The sequence below is a fragment of the Elephas maximus genome, chromosome 8 (assembly GCF_024166365.1).
Source record: "Elephas maximus indicus isolate mEleMax1 chromosome 8, mEleMax1 primary haplotype, whole genome shotgun sequence".
NCBI lineage: Eukaryota > Metazoa > Chordata > Mammalia > Proboscidea > Elephantidae > Elephas > Elephas maximus.
In genome coordinates this window covers 78,570,398-78,595,178 of record NC_064826.1, presented here as the reverse complement: position 1 = coordinate 78,595,178, position 24,781 = coordinate 78,570,398, and the positions used below count along the sequence as shown (strand labels likewise).

General features: G+C 35.6%; 1 protein-coding gene across 3 annotated transcripts in view; it reads left to right on the top strand.

The window, feature by feature from the left end:
- Window positions 1-24,555, top strand: part of SNX13 (sorting nexin 13) — a 161,692-nt gene extending 137,137 nt beyond the window's left edge. Inside the window, exons 18-23 of one of the 3 annotated variants that reach the window (XM_049893269.1) lie at window positions 11,273-11,434; window positions 12,896-12,967; window positions 15,801-15,946; window positions 16,193-16,261; window positions 18,026-18,138; window positions 21,028-24,555. In XM_049893269.1, the coding sequence (XP_049749226.1) occupies window positions 11,273-11,434; window positions 12,896-12,967; window positions 15,801-15,946; window positions 16,193-16,261; window positions 18,026-18,138; window positions 21,028-21,275 (810 nt within the window). In that variant the 3' untranslated portion in view covers window positions 21,276-24,555. The remainder of the gene's footprint in view (window positions 1-11,272; window positions 11,435-12,895; window positions 12,968-15,800; window positions 15,947-16,192; window positions 16,262-18,025; window positions 18,139-21,027) is intronic. The other 2 variants (XM_049893267.1, XM_049893268.1) reach the window with 2 other exon arrangements.
- Window positions 24,556-24,781: the final 226 nt, after the last annotated feature.

Here is a 24,781-nt window from a genome sequence, read left to right as displayed (position 1 = left end):
TCATGCTGTGAAGCTATAGTTGTAACATTTTAAGCTACAGTTGTGTTATTGTTGTGTGCTGTCAAGTAGATTCTGACTTAGAGTGACCCTTTAGGATAGAGTAGAACTGCCCCACAGAATTTCCAAGGCTGTAAATCTTTATGGAAGCAAACTGCCACATCTTTCTCCCTTAGAGAGGCTGGTGGGTTGGAGCTTGCTAACTTTTTGGTTAGCAGCCGAGAGCTTAACCACTGTAGCGCCAGGGCTCCTAAGCTATACCTAGGGCGCAGTTTAAGTTAAAATTTCATTGTGTGTGTTGTCATCAATACAAATAGCTCAACTACGGTGATATTTGAATGAATAGGTAACATTCATATAAGTCAGGCTAAGTGTATACTTGTGCTGGCAATCCATAATTTACTCCTCTGCCTGATGATTTGCAAATTTCTTTCTCTTTTTTTTCCTACATCTGTTTTAAAACAAATTCTGATTTTGGAAATGCTGTCTTATAGTGATGATCTCTACTTTTCTGCTTCTGAAATTCTACTTCCTTCAAAGGCAGACATCAAAATCATATATGGTTTTTGGTCTCCCCTCACCCCAAATACAGGTGCTTGAGCTTTACCCTCAGAAATTGATTCTGTAGGTCTGGCATGGTGCACAGGCAACTATTTTTAATTATCTAATTTATGATATAGATTTAGGTTCTTTTACTTTGAAAGAGTATCAGTATTAGCTCTATCCCTGGATAACCTGTGAGGTTATAGTCATCTAACCAACTCTAAAGGTTATATTAGCTGAACCCAAGTTTTTGCTTTGACGTGTAAAATTGTAATAATTTTGAGGATGTTCAGTCACTTCTTAGGTTGTAGATTAAGGTGAATTCATGCCTTTTATGATTCTGAAATTCTTCTGCAAACATAACTATTAGAAGGGTGGGGATTTCTCCTCATCATAACAAATTATGGATAACATTATGAAGAATGGAAATTCTAGAACACTTAATTGTGCTTATGCAGACTCTGAATATGGATCAGGAGGCAGTCGTTCAAACAACAAGGTTGCATATATGTCTGTACATATGACTATACAATCATATATATAAAAAACTGTGTGCATATATATGTATATATGTGTGTGTGTGTATATATATATGTGACTACATGAAAAAGAAAATGGCATTGGAATTGGCGGAAGACTCATTAAAAACATGGAATATCCAGATGGTAATTGCTTGCTGAAAATGAAGACAACTTGAAGCACTTACTGATGGAGGTAAAAGACTACAGTCTTCAGTATAGATTACACCTGAACATGAAGAAAACGAAAATCTTCACAACTAGACCAGTGAGCAACATCATAATAAAGAAGAAATTGAAGTTGTCAAGAATTTCATTTACTTGGATTAGTAATCAACACCTGTGAAAGCAGAAGTCAGGAAACCAAATGACATACTGCATTGAGCAATCTGCTGCAAAAGATTTCTTTAAAGTTTTTTTTTAATTGTACTTTAGATGAAGGTTTACAGACAAACTAGCTTCACATTAAACACATATCGTTTTATGACATTGGTTAACAACCCCATGACGTGACAACACTCTCCGTTCTTGACCTTTGGTTCTTTATTACCAGCTTTCCTGTCCCCTCCTGCTTTATAGTCCCTGCCCTTGGGCTGTTGTGCCCCTTTAGTCTCGTTTTGTTTTACGGGCCTGTCCAATCTTTGAGTGAAGCATAAACCTCAGGAGTGACTTCATTACTGAGCTAACAGGGTTTCCGGGGGCAGTACTCTTGGGGTTTCTCGACTCTCTGTCAGGAGTAAGTCTGGTCTTATTTTGTGAGTTATAATTTTTTATCTACGTTTTTCTCCAGCTCTTTCCAAGACCCTCTATTGTGATCCCTGTTAGAGCAGTTGGTGGTAGGCAGGCACCATCTAGTTGTACTGGACTCATTCTGGTGGAGGCCTTGGTAGTTGTGGTCCATTAGTCCTTTGAACTATTCTTTCCCTTATATCTTTAGTTTTCTTCATTCTCCCTTGTTCCCGAAGGGGTGAGACCAGTGGTCTATCTTAGATGGCGGCTAATAGGCTTTTAAGACCCCAGGTGCTACTCACCAAAGTAGAATGTAGAACATCTTCTTTATAAACTATGTTATGCCAAATGAGCTAGATGTTCCCCGAGACCATGGTCCCCAAAGCCCTCAGCCCAGCAATTCGATCCCTCAGGGAGTTTGGATATATCTGTGGAGCTTCCATGACCTTGCCTTGTACAAGTTATGCTGGCTTCCCCAGTGTTGTGTACTGTCTTACCCTTCACCAGAGTTACCACTTACCTATTGTCTATTTTTTTTTATTGTCTATTTAGTGTTTTTCCATCCCTACCCTTCCCCTCCCTTGTAACCATCAAAGATTGTCTCTTTTTGTGTATAAACCTTATGAATTTTTATAGTAGTGGTCTCATACAACATTTGTTCTTTTGTAATTGACTTACTTCACTCAGCATGATGCCCTCCAGATTCATCCATGTTGTGAGATGCTTCACAGATTTATCGTTGTTCTTTATTGTTGCGTAATACTCCATTCTGCATATGTGCCACAGTTTATCCATTCATCTGTTGATGGGCATCTAGGTTGTTTCCATCCTTTTGCTCTTGTGAACAGTGCTGCAGTGAACGTGGGTGTGCATATGTCTATTTGTGTAATGACTGTTATTTCTCTAGGATGTATTCCTAGGAGTGGGATTGCTGGATCATATGGTACTTCTATTTCTAGCTTTCTAAGGAAGCGCTGTATCATTTTCCAAAATAGTTAATATCATTTTGCATTCCCACCAGCAATGCATAAGAGTGCCAATCTCCCCACAGCCTCTTGAACATTTATTTTCTGGTTTTTTGATTCGTGCCATTGTGGTTTTGATTTACATTTCTCTAATGGCTAGTGATCACAAGCATTTCCTCATGTCTGTTAACTACTTGAATGTCGTCTTTAGTGAAGTGTCTATTCATTTCCTTTGCCCATTTTTTAATTGGATTTTTTTTGTTGTTGTAGAGGTCTTGGATTTTCCTGTAGATTTTAGAGATTAGATATTTGTCAGATTTGTAATAGACAAAATTTTTTTCCCAGTTTGTAGGTTCTCTTTTTATTCTTTTGGTGAAGTCTTTTGATAAGCCTAAGTGTTTAATTTTTAGAAGATCCCAGTTATCTAGTATATCTTCTAGAGTTTGTGTGTTGTTATTTGTGGATTGTATTCTATTAATGCCATGTATTAGGGCCTGTAGCATTGATCCTATTTTTCCTTCTGTGATCTTTATAGTTTTTGGCTTTATATTTAGGTCTTTAATCCATTTTGAACTAGTTTTTGTGTATGGTGTGAGGTATGGGTCCTGTTTAATTTTTTTTGCAGATGGACATCCAGTTTTGCCAGCACCGTTTGTAAAAAGACTGTCTTTTTCCCACTTGATGGACTTTGTGCCCTTGTTGAAGATCAGGTGACCGTAGGTGGATGGATTTCCATCTGGTTCTCAATTCTGTTCCGTTGGTCAGTGTATCTGTTGTTGTACCAGTACCAGGCATTTTTAACTACTGTAGCTGTGTAGTAGGTTCTGAGGTTAGGTAGTGCTAGTTCTCCTACTTTATTCTTCTTCAGTAGTGCTTTACTTATCTGGGGCTTCTTCACTTTCTGTATAAAGTTAATGATAAGTTTTTCCATCTCTTTAAAAAATGTTGTTGGTATTTGGATTGCGATTGCATTGTATTTGTAAATTGTTTTGGCTAGAATTGTCACTTTCACAATGTTGAGTCTACCTATCCATGAGCATGGTATGTTTTTCCATTTAGGTAGATCTCTTCTGGTTTCTTGCGGTAGTGTTTTGTAGTTTTCTTTGTATTGGTCTTTTACATCCCTTCTTAGATTTATTTTTAAGTATTCTGTTTTTTAGGGGCTATTATAAATGACATTGTTTTCCTTTTTGTCGTTCTCTTTGTTGATGTAGAGGAATCCAGCTGATTTTTGTATGTTTATCTTGTATCCTGCTAGTCTGCTGAATCTTTCTATTAGTTCCAGTAGTTGTCTCGTGGAGTGTTTTGGGTTTTCTGTGTATAGTATCATATCATCTACAGATAAGGACAGTTCTACTTGTTCATTACCAATTTGGATACCCTTTATTTCTTTTTCTTGCCTTATCACTCTAGCTAGTACTTCCAGCACACTGTTAAATAGGAGTAGTGATAAAGGGCATCCTTGTCTTGTTCCTGTTCTCAAGGGGAATGCTTTCAGCCTCTCTCCATTAAGAATGATGTTGGCTGTTGGTTTTGCATAAAAAAAAAAATTTTTTTTATTGGGAAATTTGCCTTCTATACCTATTTTATTGAGAGTTTTTGTCAGAAATAGGTGTTGGACTTTGTCGAATGCCTTTTCTGCATTGCTTGAGATGATGTGGTAGATGAAGATGATTGATTTTCTCATGTTGAACCATCCTTGCATAACCGGTATGAATCCTACTTGGTCATGGTGTATTATTTTTTTGATAGAATGTTGAATTATATTGGCTTAAATTTTGTTGAGAACTTTTGCATCTATATTCATGAGAGATATTAGTCTTTTTTTTCGTCTGGTATTTTTGGTTTTGGTATCAGGGTTATGCTGGCTTCATAGAATGAATTTGGAAGTATCACTTCCTTTTCTTTGTTCTGAAATAGCTTGAGTAGTACTGGTGTAAGCTCTTCTCTGAATGTTTGATAGACTTTACCAGTGAAGCCATCTGGGCCAGGGTTTTTTTTTTTTTGGGAGATTTTTTGGGGGGGGGGAGTTTTTTTTTTAATTATTACCTTTTCAAACTCTTGTTATGGATCTGTTCAGATTTTCCACATCATTTTGTGTTAGTCTGGGAAGGTAGTGTGTTTCTAGAAATTTGTCAATTTCCTCTAAGTTGTCAAATTTCTTGGAGTACAGTTTTCATAATACTCTGTTATGATCCTTTTTCTTTCAGTTAGGTCTGTTGTAATGTCCCCCATTTCATTTCTTATTTTGGTTCATTGTGTCCTCTCCTGTTTTTCCTGTTTTTCTTTTGTCAGTTTGACCAGTGATTTGTCAATTTTGTTGATTCTTTCAGAGAACAAACTTCTGGTTTTGTTGATTCTTTTCCATTGTTTTTTATTCTCTATTTCATTTATTTCTGCTGTAATCTTTATTATTTCCTTTCTGCTGGTGGCTGTGGGCTTCTTTTGCTGTTCTCTTTCTGTTTGTTCAAGTTGTATAGCTAATGTTTTGACTTTGCCCCTTTTTTGATGCGTGCATCTATTGCTGTCAATTGACCTCTGAAGACTGCATTTGCTGTGTCCCAAAGGTTTTGGTATGATGTGTTTTCATTCTTGTTTGTTTCTAGGAGTTTTTTGATTCCACCTCTGATTTCTTTATTACCCAGTGTCTTTTAAGTAGTTTGTTATTCCATTTCCATGTAATTGATTTTTTTCCCTTGCTCTTCCTATTGTTCATTTCTACTTTGGTGGCTTTTTGGTTAGAGAAGATACTTTGTATTGTCTTAGTGCTTTGGATTTTGTTGAGAGTTGCTCTGTGGCTTAAGATGTGGTCTGTTCTGGAGAACGTTCCATGTGTGTTGGAAAAGAATGTCTGCTTTATAGCCGTTGGGTGGAGTGTTCTGTATATGTCTGTGAGGTCAAGATGGCTGATTGTGTCCTTTAGATCTTCTGTATCTTTGTTCAGTTCCATTCTAGATGTTCTGTCCTTTACTGAGAGTGGTATGTTGAAGTCTCCTACTATTATTGTTGAACTGTCATTTTCTCTTTTCAGTGCTGTTAGAGTTTGTTTTATGTATTTTGGAGCCCTGTCATTGGATGTGTATTTATTTATTATGGTTATGTCTTCACGATGGATCATCCCTTTAATTGTTACATAATGCCGTTCTTTGTCTTTTATGGTGGGTTTTGTTTTAAAGTCTCTTTTATCTGAAATTAGTATTGTCATTCTTGCTCTTTTTTTGGTAGGTGTTACTTGATATAATTTTTTTCTATCTTTTGATTTTAAATAAATTTATGTCTTTGTTTCTAAGGTGAGTCTCTTATAGACAGCGTATTGATGGATCCTGTTTTTTAATCCATTCTGTTACTCTGCCTCTTTATGGGTGCAATTAGGCCATTTACATTCAGTGTAATTATGATAGGTATGTGTTTATTGCTGTCATTTAGTGCTTTTTTTGTGGTGCAGATGTTTTGTTTGTTCCTCTTACTCTCCTGTGCTGAATTCCTTTTGTTTGTGGATTCTTTTTTTCATTTCTTTTGTTTTTACTGAGACTTTATGTTTTTCTTCATTTTGATGAGTAGGTTTGTTAACTTTTTTTGTGGTTAACTTGAAATTTACGCTTATCTTCCTAGGTTTGAACCAGTCTATCATTACTTGGTATCACCTTGGGTTCCTCTCCATTAGAAAGTTATGTATCTATACTGTTCATTCTCTTTTATTGTTTTGCCATCATTGTTATTTACAGATTAATTTAACCTCTTTGGTTCGCTGTTGTAAGTCTTCTAGTTTTGAATAGTCCTTGAGAGTTTATTTCCTAGATTGGTATCTGGCTGGTGCAATTTTGTGTCTTAGATTTAGGCTGTGGTCTGATGTTGTTTGTTTTCAAGCCGAAGGGATTTCTCTAGTAATTCATGTAAGTTTGATTTGGTTTTTACATATTCCCTTGAAGTCTCTTTATCTAGAAATGTCCTAATTTCACCATCATATTTGAACGGGAGTTTTGCAGAATAAATTATTCTTCTTTAGCAACTTTTTTCTTTCAGGGTTGTGTATATGCCATCCCATTGCCTTCTTGCCTGCATGGTTTCTGCTGAGTAATCAGAGTTTAGTCTTATTGTTTCCCCACTATATGTGACTTTTTGTTTTTCTTAACTGCTCTCAGGATTCTTTCTTTGTCTTTGGTTTCAATGAGTGTGATTATGATATGCCTTGGTGATATTCTTTTGGGGTCTATCCTATATAGGGTTCGTTGAGCTTCTTGGATGGTCAGCTTTTCATCTTTTGTGATGTTTGGGAAGTTTTCTGTCAGCAGTTCTTCAGTGATCCTCTGTGTGTTTTCTGTTTTCTCCCCCTGTTTCTGGAACTCTGATCACTTGCACATTTTTGCTTTTTATTTTATCCTATATAATTCTCAGGGTTTCTTCATTTTTCTTTGTTCTTTTTTTCTGATTTTTCCTCAAAGTTGTATCCAACAATTTGTCTTCAGTTTTGCCAATCCTGTCTTCCATTATTTCAGATCTGCTCCTCAGACCTTCTTTGACACTGTCCGTTTCTGAAATCTTGTTTATCTTTTGTGTTTATATTTTTCTTTTTGTACAATTTCTAGTTGTGAATTTATTTTTACAGTTCCTGTATTACTTTCCTGAATTCTTCTGTTTTTTTTTTTTTTTGTCTGTATATCCATGAATTTGTCTATTTTTTCCTCATTTTTGTTTTTGCATCTCTTGGATAGTTCTGAATATTAGAGATTTGAATTCCCTATCAGGTAGGTCTAGTGCCTGTTCTTCTACTGGAAACTCACCTCATATTTTATTTTGGATGCCTACTGAAACCATCCTGTTCTTTTTTTTTTTTGTCTTTATATTGTCTACTGTCTTCAGGACATTCAGTAGTTATTGTCTTTGCTTATTGATTGTAGATTTATGTGTCTTCCTGTTTTATTTGGTTATGTCTGAGCAGGTGGGATTTGCGTTTTTTGTTGTTTGCTTGTCTGTGGGCATGATACTTTTCACCTCCTTGTCCAATAAGTAGGCCCAGTCACTCAGCTGTGGTGCAGCAGAGCTTGTCCAGGTAAAGGGGAGGGGTTGGGATGAGCTGTTGGTGGCATGTACTAGGGCCGACAGGGCAGGCCAGGGGTCAGTGCAGGGTTGGTTCTGGTAGGTCATGCCTGTGCTGTTCAGAGGAATGGTGTTTAGTGAATGCTGCAAGTAAGCAGGAAGGAAGGGGGGAGGTTGTGATATGTGGAGGTAAGATGGATATGGGAAATAGGAGAGTGAAACGGGAGCCAAAAAGACAAATAGAAAAGTGCTGAGAGAACTGACGAGAAACCAATTCATGAAGGAAAACAAAAATGAAAAAGAGGAAATAAATAAATAAAAATTAGAAAAAAAAAAATGACCCCAGGGATTCTACTCACAACCAGAGAAGTGGCTCTCAGGCTTCAGGGCATAGCCCATCTCGAAAGGGCAGAGGTGGCACAAGGCGCCAGGTATTTAGGAGACAGGAAAAGAGAGTAAGTAGAGAGAGACAAGAAACTGAGAAATGAAGAGAGACCAAAAGGAAAAAAGAAAGGCCCCCGGGATCCACTGGCATGGCTGTGCAGACCAGGGAAGTTGCTCCTAAGCCATGCAGTACAGCCTGGCTAGAAGGGGACAGAGACAGCACACAGTGCCAGGTATTCAGGAGACAGGAAAAGATGGTAAGTAGAGAGAGACGAGAAACTGAGAAAATGAAGAAAGATAAAAAGGAAAAAAAAAAATGCCCCCAGGGATCCCAGCGGCCTGGCTGTGCAGACTGGGGATGTGGCTCCCAAGCTGTGCAGTACAGCCTGGCTAGATGGGGCTCCCAAGCTGCAAAAGGAAAAAGAAAAAGAAAAACAAACAAAAAAAAGGCCCCGGGGGTCCCACCAGCGTGGTAGTGCAGAGTGGGGAAGCAGTTCCCCACGTGAGCAGCACTTCACACCTGTCAAGAAGAAGCAAAGATGGCACATGAAGCCAGGTGTTCTAAAGAAAGGAGAGGGAGGAGGTGAGAGGTAGGGAAGAAACCAAAAGAAGCTGAAAAAAGCAACCCCAGTAACAAAGAAATGGCACTGAAGGAGCGGGCCAGCGTGGGCAGGATGAATTCAGGTGGCATGTGGCTGTTGCCACCTGGCCGGTCTAGCAATCTGAGCCTACTGAAAAGCACTGGAGGCCAAGCAAGGGGATGAATAGTGGGGGGTGGGAAAGCATGTATTGCTGGTTACCAGGTGCTCTCTCTCCTGCTGGGAGCTCCATGAAGCTGCTTTCCTGCACTCCCTGCCCACCAATTTCTGACAGGGGTCCAAGATGGTGAATTTGCGCTGCATTAACTTACAGGAGACCTCTGCTCGCATCTCTCCTCGCTCTCTTTTCTCTCTCAGTTTCTTACTCCGTTTGGTGCTTGATTGAGCTCTTTCTCTCTTCATTTGACACGTAGGGTTCCAGGATTGACATTTGTTTCTATGTTACTTAGAGCCATGTTGGCTCCGCCCTTCTCTCTAGTTTTAGAAATCAAAAATGTCACTTTGATGACTAAGGTGCACCTGACCCAAGCAGTGGCCTTTTCGTTCACCTCAAATGCATGCAAAAATTGAAAAAAAAAGAAAGAAAGAAAGAAATAGAAAAAGAATTGACGTATTTCAGTTGTGGTGTTGGCAAGAAATATTGAATATATCATAGACTGCCAGGAGAGTGAACAGATCTGTTTCAGAAAAAATAAAATGGGAACGCTCTTTAGAAGCGAGGTTGATGAAACTTTGGCTTGTTTACTTTGTACATGTCATCAGGAAAGACCAGTCCCTAGAAAAGGATATCATGTTTGGTGGAGTAGAGAGTTAGTGAAAACGAGGGCAACTTTCAATGGGATGGATTTACACAGTGATCGTAACAGTGAACTCAAGCATATGTCAAAGATCATGAAGATGGCACAGGACCCAGCAACATTTCATTCTGTTATACATAATGTTACCATGACTGGGAGCTGACTGGATGGCAATTAATAACAACAATTTTCTCTTAAGCTGTACCTTTTAAATGTGTTTATTCTCATGTTTATCTCTATTCTTTACTAGTGTTCTCATGACTTAGCTTATTCATGTTATTTCAGTTAAAAAAAAAAAAAAACACAGTGTTGGAGATAATGTCCCGGTAGATTTGAACACTTTTCTGGTTAACCAGAAACTACAGTATATAAAATTAGAATCAACTCGATGGCAACGGGTTTGGTTTTGGTTTATATGTGAATGTACACACACAAGAGCACAATAGTTAGCTTCATCTTTTTTATCCACATGTTATCCTTCATCAATGGTAGTGTTTTTCAGATCCTTCTTCATTCTGGTTTCTGTGTTTTGGTTCTACTGTGAGTTGTTTTACTCTGACAGTGTCCCTTCTAAAGGTTGCTTATCATCAAGCATTTCTACTGATCTGTTGGCTCAGCTTAAGCCAGGGAGTAACTAAAGCTCCCAACCTTTTTACATTATCTTGAAATTCACTTTTTGTGTGTTTATTACAATACTTATTTCACTTTTTCTAATTTCTTTTGGTGAAAACCATGAAAACATATCAGAGTGAAGGAGTTGTGTCGTGTTGGTAACATTGTGCTATGTTCCCCAAGAGTGGGGTTCTTTTTTGTTGCAATTGTGTTTTTGTTTCTTGGATGGTTCGTAATTTTTCTTTGAGAGTTTTTGTGAGACTCAGCATTTTGTGGAGAATATTCTTACAGTCTTGTATGACTTTGGTGTTGTATTCCTTTTCTCATGTTTTTGTTCTTGTCTGTTAAAAATCCTTTCAGAGAATTCCATGTACAGTTAACTTTGATTTCTTTAGATGTCCCTCATTTCTTAATTGAACTGTTTGACATCTCTACAGTCAGAATATCAATTTTAAATCTAGAGATTTTCATTTCTTTAAATATCTCTGGTCATATTTTCTTCTATAGTTTCTATATTCTCCATTACTAAAATACAGTTTACATGTCTCATTTTCAGCTTCCCTTTTCCTCCTTTGTATTAGACTCCAGATTCCCTCCATAGATTCTAATTCAGCAAGTAATATATCTAAAAATTATTTAAAAAAAATAAATCTTAAAGATTTACACGTTAATTAATTTGAGCTTCCTTTTTATTTTATCTGCTTGTTTACTTTTCAATATCTCTATCAGTTGTTGCCTTGAATTGTGGCAGAAGTATATATTGGTTAATTCCACTTGCATCAATTTCTGTTTTGTGAAACTTTTCAATTTTTTTCCAAATATCTTTTAATAATAAGGTAACCAAAGCTTATATTCATTTTATGACAATAACCTCATCACTCCAATTTTTTAATTTTATAAGTAAGTGTGTGTGAGTATAAATATTTAAAACACTGAAGGCAACAGTTCTATTCTTTAAAAATGAAATGAGATATTGTAACTGGAAAACTATTATATCTTTCATGTGTTGCACTCTGTACTTTCCCAGGCTTCTCAACTGAATAGCAAATCTGATACAATGAAATCATGGTATAATATCTTTTCCCCTTTAGATGGACACTTTTGTTAATCCACTTCGCAATTCCATGAGGAATGTTTCAAATGCAGTTAAATCCCTTCCTGATAGCTTGGCAGAGGGAATGACTAAAATGTCAGACAACATGGGCAGAATGTCAGAAAGATTAGGTCAAGACATAAAGCAATCATTTTTCAAGGTAAGAAGACATTTTCAGTAATATCTAAAACAGATTTAAGTCACCTGAGATTTATTGAGCTCTTGCCTAGATTTACCTTATTTCTTTTCAAAAGTCCAAGGTTGTCTTGACACCTAGTCTCATAAACAATGAAAAACCAAAGAGAATTAACTCTTACCAGAATGGATATTATCATCTGTTCATGTCTCATTCTCTTCTATGGTAGGATTTTAAAATGCATTTTAAAAGAATATTTAAAATTAGCAAAGTTAACATTCCTTGTACTGTTTTATTCCTTTATGCCATTTTTGTCATACAATGATATTAAATTCAATAACAAGTAGGTGCTATCGTGCAAATGTGTTATACGAGTATTTACTTGGGAAGCATGAAGTCTTATTCCTCCTGATTCCCGTGGTTAAGCGAACCCTAGATCAAAAGGAGGAAACGTCTTTTATTGCCATCAGGCTCTGGGTCCTTACATTACGTACCGGAGAGTTGCATGGAGGAGTTTCCTCAGAAGCTGTTTACATTACATTGACAGATAAAGACAGGGGACCAAGGACTTTGCTACATTCCTGATTTTACATTTTTTAGAATTTTAGTGTGGTTATTTAAGATTGTAATCAAGACTATAAAAGAAAGCAAATAGCTGTTAGAATTTTCTATTTGTTAGATTACGTTTGAATGAAGGGGAAATACACATAAACACAGATAAATTTTCTTTAAGACAGATGGCTCCTAAAATAGTGTGTATTAATCATACTTTTCTGTTCTCATACTTCTTCTAATGTTTCATCTTTATTTCTAATTGTGGAGAAGTACACTAACACTGAAATAACTTTTGCCCAGTAGCGCTTCTGCCGCTCTACCTATGTGACTTCCTACAAAAGCCACTGAACTTCTCTTGGCTTCTTTTTCCTCACCAGTAACACGAAGGGGTTATTATGGTAGCTCATCTTGGTAGTACTTCCAGTGTAGACAAAGGATTGTCAGCTAACACTGGTCTTTCTGTCCTTATCTCCCCATAGCCTCTTTATTTATTATTTAACAATGGGTTAATTAATTCCTTAAACCTATTAACATACTGTCAAGCCCTTTAAGGCGAAAGAAGATTGGAGTTCTCTTTCCTGGCTGTGCTACTATTTAATCTTCAAGTCGCTTGACCTTTCTTAGTTTTAAATTCTTCTAAAAAATATAGGAGTTTGACTAAGTAACCTCTCCTTCCAACTCAAAAGTCAATCCTTTTTTAAAGGAAAAAAATCCTTTGGTAATTACCAAAGGATAATAATCACCTCTTTATATTTGGTTTCTTGTTTTAGATTGTTAAACTTTGCTTATATATTGCACCAAAAATCAAATCAAAGCTATTTATTATGTTCGATGCTCATTTTGGTTTGTTATTGTATTATGTTTTTTTTCTTTCTCTGCTTTACTGTGTTTATTTTATTATGTATTTTTTGCTTTTTGTTTTACTGTTAGGTGCCTCCTTTACTTCCGAAGACTGATTCAGATCCTGAACATTGTCGAGTCTCAGCTCAGCTTGATGATAATGTGAGTTAATTTTATTCTTCGTAATATTCAATTGTAATTTAAATTATAGTTGGATGATCTTTTTAACTTTTTAGTGAAGTGTTTTGTAATGTATGTATAGGTATATATACACACACACACACATGTATAATGCTGACATTATATTTTGAAGCTTGATGAATTCTCACAACAAACTGAACATGCCCCCATATAGTAAGCTTTCCGACCAGCACGCCAGAAACCTATTCATGCTTCCTTCCTGTCACTGCCCTTCCCCTATTGAGGCTAATCACCATCCTGGCTGCTTCTTCTCTGCTTTTATATGTTATATAAATGAAGCTATACAATGTGTACTCCTTTAAGTCTGGCTTTTTTTGCTCAACATTGTGGTTTTCTTCGTGTTGTTTTGTGTGATTGTAGTTTGTTCAGTCTTGTGGCTGTGTACTATTCTATTTTGTAAATATAGCAAAATTTATTTTTTGTATTGTGAATAGTTCTCCTGTGAACATTCTAGTACATGTCTTTTGATTTAAAAAAAAAAAAAAAAAGCATGTGTTTCTGAAGGGTCTATACCTAGAAATGAATTGCGGGGTGAGAGGGCATACATAAGTTCAGCTTTAGTAGATAACTGCCAAAGTTTCCAAAGTGTTCCACTTATACCTCTCATTGGCAGGGCATGGGCGTTCAGATGCTCTACATCCTGCCCCATATCCGTTAGCATCACACTGATTCTGACTCATAGAGACCCTATAGGACAGAGTAGATTACCCCATAGGGTTTCTAATCTGCTTCTTTATGGAAGCAGATTGCCATATCTCTCTTCCATAGAGCCGCTGGTGGGTTCAAACTACCAACCTTTCCGTTAGCAGCCAGGTGCTTTACCACTGTGCCACCGAGGCTCCTTCCACGGCCTGCCAGTACTCAAGATTTTGTGTCTTTTTGATTTTTGGCCATTATGATTGTTGTATATTGTGTGGATTGGCATTTCTCTGATGACTGTTGAAATGCTAAACCTTTTTTCCTCTGTTTATTGACCATTTGGGTGTCTTATGTATCTGTGTAGATCTTTTATCTGCTTTTCTATTGACTTGATTGGCTTTGTCTTATTAATAGGCATGCTTTATACAATCTGAGCTCTTTGTCAGATATTTATGTGTTATGAATATCTTTTACCGTCCGTATTGCTGTGTGTGCTACATATGTGATTGTGCTTACTGCAAGGTCATAAAGATGTTCTTTTATGTTTTTCTTTAAAAACCTTTAGTATTTTATCATTCCAACATTTTGATTTGTAATCTATCTGAATTTGATTCTTCTGTATGGAACGAAGCAGGGGTCCAGTTCACCCAGGCAACATTTATTGAAAAGGTCATTTTCTCCCCAGTGTACTCAGTTTCCCCGTTGTTATAAATCAGGTTATTGTATATGTTTGGGTCTCTCTCTGGTCTCTGTATTCTGTTCTGTTAGACAGGTTTATTTTAAAATTAGAATTATTTCCATTCTGTTTCCAACTGAATATATACTAAGCTATCTTAAAGAGATTTTTTAATTTGCTTTTTCAAGATTATTTTAGAATGTTTTATTATGCGTTTTGCTGGTATAATACCCATAACATTATTCCTTCTGTTGTTATGTGGTTTTTACAGTCCGTTTATTAGAATTGTCATGTGGCAGTAAACCCATGAATATACTTGATCAGATATTAGACCAGTATTTACTCTGCCTTAGTATTTTTAGTAATAAAACAGGTCTTCCTCTCCCCCCCAATTTGGTTAAGGTTCAATATGTGAAATGGAGGGTGACTAAGAAAATGTTTACAGCTCATGCTATTTTGTCAACATTTAAATTTTAACATTTATGAGGTAATAATTAGAGTGTATCTTAGTGGTGAATTATAAGTTACTGGTAATTATATGCAGTTTTGTTAAAGTCTGAAATCTCTACTTCTTTTTTGCTTTATATATTTTTGTCACGTTGAAGCATTCCAGATTGTCTTACTATAAGTAATTAGGATTCTCTGAAATAATCATGACAAGTATTTTGAAATCTTAAGCTTCTTTACTTTCTATATCATTCATTGAATATTTCCATAATAAAACTATACCAAGTTTTAGTTGTTAAAAGAAGACTCTAATATGCCTTTTGTACTGTTAACTTAGCTACATGCTGTGTTGAATTTCACATTCTTTTTCTTAAAAATACCTAATTACATACAACTCACTAACCAAGCAAAACTCATTCTGTGTAGATTGTATTTTATTCTGTTAAATACAGAGACATATTGAGAATATTTTATTCTTATAAAAGAGATGCACCAGAACATAGACAGTGGAGCTAGCATTTGACTTATCAAACAAATACCAAAAACCAAACCAAACCCATTGCCATTGAGTTGATTCTGACTCATAGGAACCCTATAGGACAGAGTAGAACTTCCCCGTAGAGTTTCGAAGGAGGTCCTGGTAGATTCAAACTGCTGACCTTTTGGTTAGCAGCTGTAGCTCTTAACCACTACATCACTGGGATTTCCCAAACAGATACAGCCCCTACTGAATGTAAGAGAGACAAATCTTTTCCTAAGATTATCGTGAATCCGTTTGGAGAAATGTTTTTATGACAGCCTTAGAATTTACTCACCATTGTATGGATGGAAAGTTCTCTATTTTGTCAAGATGGCTTTAAAAGATTTTTCTCTAATTAGAATGAAATTTCAAGTTGCGAGGGCTCTAGTATAAATGGTTCTCGTACTTGAGAAATAGAACCAATCGTTTTTGGAGGAGCACCAAAAATGGCCATTCATAGTAGATCACTACCTCAAATAAATTTATCCTTATTTCTCCCCATATTTTGGTAGGTGGATGACAATATTCCACTTAGGGTAATGCTGCTTCTCATGGATGAAGTATTCGACTTAAAAGAGAGAAATCAGTGGTTGCGAAGGAATATCAAAAACCTACTTCAGCAGCTTATAAGAGCCACATATGGTGACACTATTAATAGGTACCACATTTTTGTTTTTTTAAACATAGACTCTAATCATACTTAACTTTTAAACCTTTGCTTTTGGGAGTGCTCGACCTTTATAGGAGAATTTCCTTGTCTGAACCTTTTAAGAAGATCATTAGTCTGTGGTCTTAGAGATAAAATACTTCCAAATTAAGCTGCTTGCTTCATGAAAGTAGTGTTTTTAATTTTATTCATCTTCTAAAAATTTGAGCTGACTCATTTAAATTACTTTACTTTCAGAAAAATAGTTGACTATGTTGATTGGATGACCTCACCAGAGCAAGTAGCTGACTCAGTGAAACGTTTCAGGTATATCTTAAGACACAAGTCACTTCTTTCAGGTAGTACAGAGTTTAGCATTGTTATCACTAATTAACTTCCATTGCTTTTATTTCCTTCCTGTCCATAAAGTTTGTTTTAGTCAGTCACTGGCAAACATACAAAAAGATTTATAAAAATGAGTAAACATTTGTTCCATGAACATATTGATCATTGTTGCTTTAAAACCAGAATAGGAAAAGGGTGAAAGAAAAATCTTTACAATTATAGGGTACTTTTTTTTCTCATATTACTGTGGCTTTAAGATAATTTAGATATTAGTGTAGAAATGGCATGGGTTATATAATCAAATGCCTAGTTTTGGGGATTAGTTTTTCTATTGTGTTTGCTGACCTTGATTTGAATATGGCCTAATTGTCTATTAAATATTTGACCTTCAAAAAGAATGCAAATCAAACAGCATTAATATTGCAATTAATATGTTCATTCTGCAAAAATATACTGAACCCTTCTTCTGTGCCTAACACTGCCAGTCTCTGAGGAGTGAAAAATGAGATGCAGTCCCTTTGAAGAAATAATAGCATGCTAGAGAAATAAACCTTTTTTTCTTTATAAATGTAAAAGATAAGCAAGGAATAAAAATTTCATGTCATCATATACTTTGAAGAAAAGGAAAGCAAGCAAAAGGGAACTATCAGTATTGAACACTAACTGTGTACTTGGCACTGCCACATACTTTGTGTAAGCTTTCTGATTTTATCCTGTTTTATGAGGTATAGGTGTTTTTAATCTCCATTATGAGAAAATGCTCACATGCTGGTGCTCATATGCCAAAAAATGGAGAAACCAGGTTTCTCTAATGTGGAAGCTAAGTTTCTCCTCACTAAACCATGCTGCTTCTAAAGGGGAACTACCTGCCCTGGCATGTTTGTTCAGTGTCAGTGTAGGTGAACGATGTTCCTTTGGAGCGGTGGTTCTCAACCTTGGCTGTGTATTGGAATCACTTGGAGAGCTTTAAAAAGTACAGATGCCTGGGTCCCGTCCCCAGAGATTCTGAGTTAATTAATCTGGGATATGGCGTGGACATTAAGATTTTCTTAACGTTTCCAGGTGATTCTGATGTGCAGAGTTGAAAACCATGGCTCTGGGGAATCTCTTCTTCAGACCAAATTCCCAGATGGAAGTTTCATCATTGTGTACAGTTCCTGCCTTTTGCCCAAGAACTAGGGAGCAGTAATCAAGCTCATCGTGAAAGTGAAGGAGAATGGGTTGTTATTATTTATGAAAGGAACATTGTAATTAATCCAGCTATGGGAGGCCTGGGCACTGAATTTGGTTTTATGTTGGCTTAGTTCTAAGAGGGTGTGGAGCGGCATAACTGAGAAAAATTGGCTGTTGAGCACTAAGGTATCTGAATTCAAGATACCGCAGGGTTGTATTTTGGAGAAGATATTTAACCAGCAGAGGCTTGCTTTGAGTTTAAATGGCTGTGATATAGTCATCTTTGTATTCCATTTTGTTATCTTTATTATTTGTTAGTGTTTATACTTTTTTTATACATTACTGCAGGGCAGAATTCATCTGTTAATTTTTTTGTGTATATTCCTTTACACCAAAAAACTGAACCCCCTACACTTAGTCACTGTGTATTGAATATCATTCTACCTATATAAATGTCAGAAGCTTTCCCTCTTTCTGTTCGTGTTTGTTTTCTGTAGAAAACCAGCATAATTTTACGAACTTGTGTTTAGAAAATGAAAATGCTTACAAAGTTTATTTGATCTTCTTAAATAGAGATGCACTTTGGCCCAATGGCATTTTAGCAGAGACTGTTCCATGCAGAGATAAAGCTATTCGAATGAGAACAAGAATTGCTGGAAAAACAAAATTATTTGCAATTATGCCAGGTGAGTGAGCACCTTTGGTAAAAATCTCATTAATTTGTAGTTCTCCTGAATTTTTGGCATTGAACATGATAGTTTAGCTGTCTTTTTATTATAATAATTACCATTTGTTTGTTGACTATATACCAGGCAATGTTAAGCATTTCTCATATATTCTTAGGTAATTCTCAGAACAGTCCTGTGAAACTACCCGTTGCTGTCAAGTCGATTCTGACTCATAGCGACCCTATAGGACAGAGTAAAACTGCCCTATAGAGTTTCCAAGGAGTGCCTGGTGGTTTTGAAGTGCCAACCTTTTGGTTCGCAGCTATAACTCTTAACCACCATGCCACCAGGGTTTCTCCTATGAAACTAAAAAAAAAAAAAAACTAGGCACTGTTAATGTCAAGCTTTACATGTGAGGAAAGAGAAGCTTGAAGAACTTAAGTAACCTATCCAAGCTAGCAAGTTTGGGATTCTGACTCAGCTCTGAATGACTTAAAAGCCTGTGGTTTTAGCCATTTCACTCTGCAGCTCTGATTCCTTTAGGAATAAGATTATAAAATAAATAAAATATATGATAAATGAAAGGGCTAATAAAAAGAGTATGATGTATGATGTTCTCAGGAAGAACAGTTGTTCTACTTAAGAGGACAAATAAATTCTTTCCAAGAATGCTTTATATAGAACCAACTGATTGATCCATTATTAATCTTTATTAAAATATCCCAGAGAAAGTATATATAGCAGCATTTTGTTGGACTAATTTGAGTTATTTCATTAGGATACACCTGTATCACTGATTTAGATTCACTTTGCCTCCATTTGTCTTCTCTCACTGAGAGAAGCTATATAATATGGAAAGAGGTTTTATGTGGCTGGGTGGTAATGGTGATGGTTTGGTCCCTTTCTTGTTATTATCTTTGAAAATATCTAGAAATACTTCTGTACATTTTAATTATAGATATAGAGAATAAAAAAGAAATATTTTTACATTCTTTAAAATCACACAGTACCTGTTTTTCTTATGACTTAATTTTTTTTTTCATAAAATTTTAATGATCACCCTTCTCTTCTGTCAGACATATAATTAAATTGGAAATTTACAACATGGCTATTAATTCTGGTCCATATCCTATTGCATTTGGTGGTAAAAAGAAAATTATAAAAATATTATTTTTACATTTTAGAAAAACAAAGAAAACAGTAACTTAGAATAATATTTAATATACTATTAAAATAAACCAGGTTGTGCTATAAAGACAGAGTTACTTCTGCAGCTGGAAGAAACCTTATTCATTCAGTCAGTATTTACTGAGCACTTATAACGTGCCAGACACTGTTCTTTGCACAAATCTTTGCTTTCTTGGAACTTACATTCTACTGGGGGAGACAGAAAACAAAACAAATAAATACAACACAGAGCATGTTAGAGAGTGATAAGTGTTAAGGAGAAAAATAATGCAAGCAAAGGAAATAGGAACTGTTAGGTGACCTGTACTTTTAGATAGGGTGATCAAGGAAGGCCTCGCTGATAATACTTGTGTGAAGACCTGAAGGAAGTGAGAGAAAATATGTTTTTATGTATGCATAATCCCATGCCTGATTTTTAAAAAATTTACAAACTGTTTGAAAAAAAGGAACCCTGGTGGCACAATGGTAAAAGCCCTTGGTTGCTAACCAAAGGCTAGCAGCTCCACGGGGGAAAAGACCTGGTAATCTGCTTCTTAAGCCTAGGAAACCCTATTGAGCAGTTTTACTATGTCCTATAGGGTCACTATGAGTAGGAATTGACTATAGACAGCGCACAAAAACAACAGTTTGTTTCAAACTACACTGTAACCCTAGTTACCTTTTGGATGTTGCATGTTTCTTTCTAAAGCAACAAATAGTATTTACTGCTATTGGAGTCCTGATTATGAATTATTAAGAATAATCATACATTATTTCTATACTCAAATATCTCTAGTAACTTCATGTTGCCTATGAGTAAACTCCAAACTTGCTCACTCTGACATTCACAGATTGTCAGTTTTCTCATCTTTTCTCTACTTTTTCTTAGAAATCATAAAATTCTACCAAACTGAACCACTCCCAGTTTTTGAACATTCCTTGTTATTTTCCCACAGCTCCTTTGCTCGGAAACCCTGGTGGTGTAGTGGTTATGTGCTATGGCTGCTAACCAAAGGGTCAGCAGTTGGAATCCGCCAGGTGCTCCTTGGAAACTCTATAGGGCAGTTCTACTCTGTCCTATAGGGTTGCTGTGAGTCGGAATCGACTCGACGGCACTGGGTTTAGTTTTTCTCCTTTGCTCATCGATGTTCTCTTCACCAAGGCAAATCCTTCATCTGTTTTCAGCTATCACAGTCCTGCCCAGATAGCAAAGTCTACTTGTCACTGAAGTAGACTTTGCTGTCTTGAAGGAAATGTTTCCTTATTATCTCAGCAAACATAGTTATGCTTTCAGTGTGTTACTCTACCACACACTTTTTGAGATTATGGATCAGCTTTCACACATCTTCTTTCCTTATCCCATTTCTCACTGTGTGCTAGACAGAGTAAGAATATTTATATAGTGCTTTGGAGTTTACATTATCTCATTGTGGACACCTACTCAGGGTGGTTTAGTATCACGTGAGTATTAAGGAACAGGATTGTAGCTCTAATGTGGGATTGCTGAGTTTGGATTCCACCTCTTTCTCCTGTGCCTCATTGTCTCCAGGACCATAAGTGGATGCATGCATGCAGACATGCATAAATTTTAAGCTCTCAGTTATACTGGATAACTGAACATACTAATTGAATATGTACTCTTTATCAGTTCCTCTGATTTATTTAAGAGTATAATTTAGGCCTTATGTTTCCTTAATTTGAATGCTGAGTTGTGGTATTTTTTTTTCCCTCCTCATTTAGATGAACTGAAGCACATTATTGGGGCTGAGACAACACGGAAAGGTATACTTCGTGTTTTTGAAATGTTTCAGCACAACCAGTTAAATAGGAGAATGGTTTATGTTTTCTTGGAAGGCTTTTTGGAAACCTTATTTCCACAATATAAATTCCGTGACCTTTTCAACAAACTGCATTCACGGTCAAAGCAGATGCAGAAATATAAACAGAAACTTCAGACTACTCAAGCGCCTTCTTTACAGAAAAGGTGACACTCCAATCTATGAAGCTGGCGTTCGTTTTGTCCAGGACTAATGGTATGGACAGGTCTTCTGGGGCTTAACTCATATACTGTTGTATCTGCACCAGTCTTTTAGCGTCTCAAAATAGATTATTAATACATCCCTAAGACTGTGGTTCTTCTCATCCTCGTCTGTAATCCAGCCACTACCAAGAGGTTTCCGTGTCTTAAATGATTTGGTGCATATTTTTGCAACATTGAGAGGATACTGCTCCCATCTCGAGCAAGAATGATGTTTGTTTCTTCCATTTCAAACTAATCAGCGTTCTCTCCAGCAATGACGAAGTGCCAGAGTGTAGATATGAGAGCAGAGAAAAGCACAAAACAATGGTCACAGATACATTGATTTAACGGTGGGAGACTGTGCAATGTATGATTTTGGGGGATTGATCTCACATAATGATTTTGTAGGTTTATGTCAGCATTTTGATATACTGTGGATGATAGCCAGGCGAATGATCTTTGGAACATCTGTTTCAGATTTGGGAAAAGTGACAGAATGTCCTTAAACTATGAAGTACCCTTATACCGAATTAAAGTTCTATGATATAAAACAAAACCAATCAAAACCAGAATTTGATTGGATTTGTCATTCAGTGATATAAAACAAATTTTCATTGAGTCTTATGTGCTTTAAGGGCTCTGTTTTGCCCTTATGGTACTCAATCATACGTTTTCTTTCTGCATTCTGTGTGCAAAAAAGAAGTTTGTGGTGGCTTTATTTTAGTTCTGAAGTTATTACAGTTTTCTTTATCTTTAATAGATTACTGATTATACAGGGAAGAGTATAATTTGTTGAAAGAACTGCCAAATTCATTCTGTCCTTCTAAAAAATATGGAAATTATAAAAACAGTACTCCACTGAAGTTACCATATGCTAATTTTAACTTGTGATCTAGATATATCTTAGGTAATTAAAAAAATAGCAGATCAAAGGATTAAGTGAACTTATTAGTCATATGAAATATACAAATACCTAATTCTATTAAATTGTACATATATGAAAATAATGAAAACAGAATTATAATATTTTTTAAAATATGCTTTTATTTATATTTTGCATAATGTAAAATTCTAAATAAAGCAAGTTGGCAAAATTTCTCAGTGTATCCATTTAAGTCCCTAAAATAATTCTATGCCAACAACAACAAGGAAAAATACTTCTCAAATTTTGGAGCCTCTGCATTTCCTGTAGTTTGCTCATTTCCATTTTGCCCTTCTTAGAAATCTTCATATCCCTTGTATGCAGGATTTCTGTATAGTTTTAAATACTTCCACTGACTAAGGGTTTGGTTGTGTCAGCTTTTTTGTTGTTGTTGTAGTTTTAAAAATATTTAACACTAAAACCTTAAAATAGTGAAGCTACTTATCAGACCACTGAGCCAAGATCCTGGTATTAAAAGAATGTCTAGGTGCTTAAGATAAAGGGATGGAGTATTGGTATCCCAGTTATTTGGGAGCTTTAAGATTGGAACAAGATATTACCTTCTTGTTTTTGGTTAGATCCTACTTACAAAGTAAAGCCTATTAACAGCATAAAGCCTTCCTATAAAGCTTTATAATAGTAATCATATTTATTAATAATGCTGTTGTGCGTACTTGTAGTATGCACGTATTCAACATGTGTTGCATGTATTCAGAAATACATACATGAAATCCCTTTCATTGCAGCTTGCAAGTGAGAAAGATCTTTAGTGGCTCCGGTGGAAGAAGTATTTCTTCTGCTCAGTGTGTCTCCCCGTCCCACCCGTTCCCCATGCCTCAGGCTTTAAAAAGTGAGAATACGTGGAACATGTCTGTGGAAAGCATCAGCATGGCCATAAGTGCAATGACTTTCATATGTACCCCTACCCATTTCGAGTATATTTTTGACATGAATAAATCTAGGTCTGTACAGAAGAATTCACATAGGAGCCTAGTGTGTACATGTGAAAAACCGTTTCCATGTAATGTGAGGAACACTGGCTATCAACCAGGGAAAGGAAGGTCATGCAAGATTCCAAATTTTCATAACAGAACCCTGCAAGATAACCACAATCATACCAAAAACTATTTGATTAAATGAGATTAAAAAAAAAATTTTTTTTTGTTTAAAAGAGTTTATATTTCAAAAGCAGAAATGTCAAATGGTAGTCTATGTAAATGGCAGTGCATCTTCTCTGTGCACATCTATGTTTCTACATCAGAGAGAGTCGTGGTTGTGCTAAAGTTAGACATATATTTGAAAATGACTTGGTTGAGCTGTGTGTAAAATATTTAACCCGTAAGTCAAGTACAGTGTACTATGTTTAATAAAGTTATTACATTTAATGCATTTATTGCATATATGAATATATACATAAAGAGGCTTTATGTCTTATGATATTTGATTTTCGAATGTGTTTTTAAGTCGGTGGTGCATTTAGGCAAAAAACTTCAAAATTAATCACTCTTTGGGTTTTCTAATTTTTCAGGTAGCATATAAACTGTTTAAAAACCATTACTACTAACTTACAGTTCATTCACCTAAAAAATTGATTGTATAATTACATATAGCACTTAGGTGGGCATTTCCTACAGTTAGGGTGTTCTGAATAGTTGCTGAAAACAATTGTGCCATTGACCAATGGATGCACTTGGTTAGCCTTAATTTTTTTTAGAAAACTTTCTTGAATATTTCAGTTGAGTCATTTTAAGTTTGTGCTGCTGGTATTTGGAAAAAATCCAACAGTTAAGTGCTATCATAAATTGTACCAATTTTTAAGAAATTAAGAACAATATAAATTTCACAATCTATAATTTTAATTTTGTGCAATATTTTCATTTAATGCATGTGTATTTGAGTAATTGTAAAATAAATGAATTTTTAATGTTTTGAGATCTAGTTTAAACTGTCTTCTTAACCCAACAACTTACATTCCGTTGTTGCTGCATCCTTTTATTTAAGGACTTGTTTTAGAAGTCTTTTTGTCACTCCTTGTATAAAATTCTTTTGTTATTAATAAATTTTGCTTATAGGAGCATGGCTCCTGTATTACAAGGGAAAAATATAAAGAGCACATTTTAGGATTATAATTGTTAAAAAAAAAAATAACTTGTGCATATCATTGTACAGTAAGTGTCAACTGTGTGCCTAATTGTTCTATCAATACTTTCCTTCTTTAACAAAGAAGAAACAACAATCAGAATGTCAGTTATTTTTATTGGACTAAGACAAAGATTAAACATTTTATTTGGTTTGCGTTATGTTCTGTCCACTAGACATTACTAATAAAGTATTAACAAACGTTTTTGTTGAGTTAGTAGTAATGTATATTTGTTTTTTTAAGAAATTCTTGCCCAGTAGTCTTATTTTTAGTATCTGTGTATTTTCATTTTAGAAATCAAGCAGTTCAAGTTTCAGGTTGATAGATGAGCTATTATTGAGTGATTACTGACTTATAACGAACTGAATTTTTATTTTCCTTTTATGGGCAAGTAATTTACTGCCACAATGTT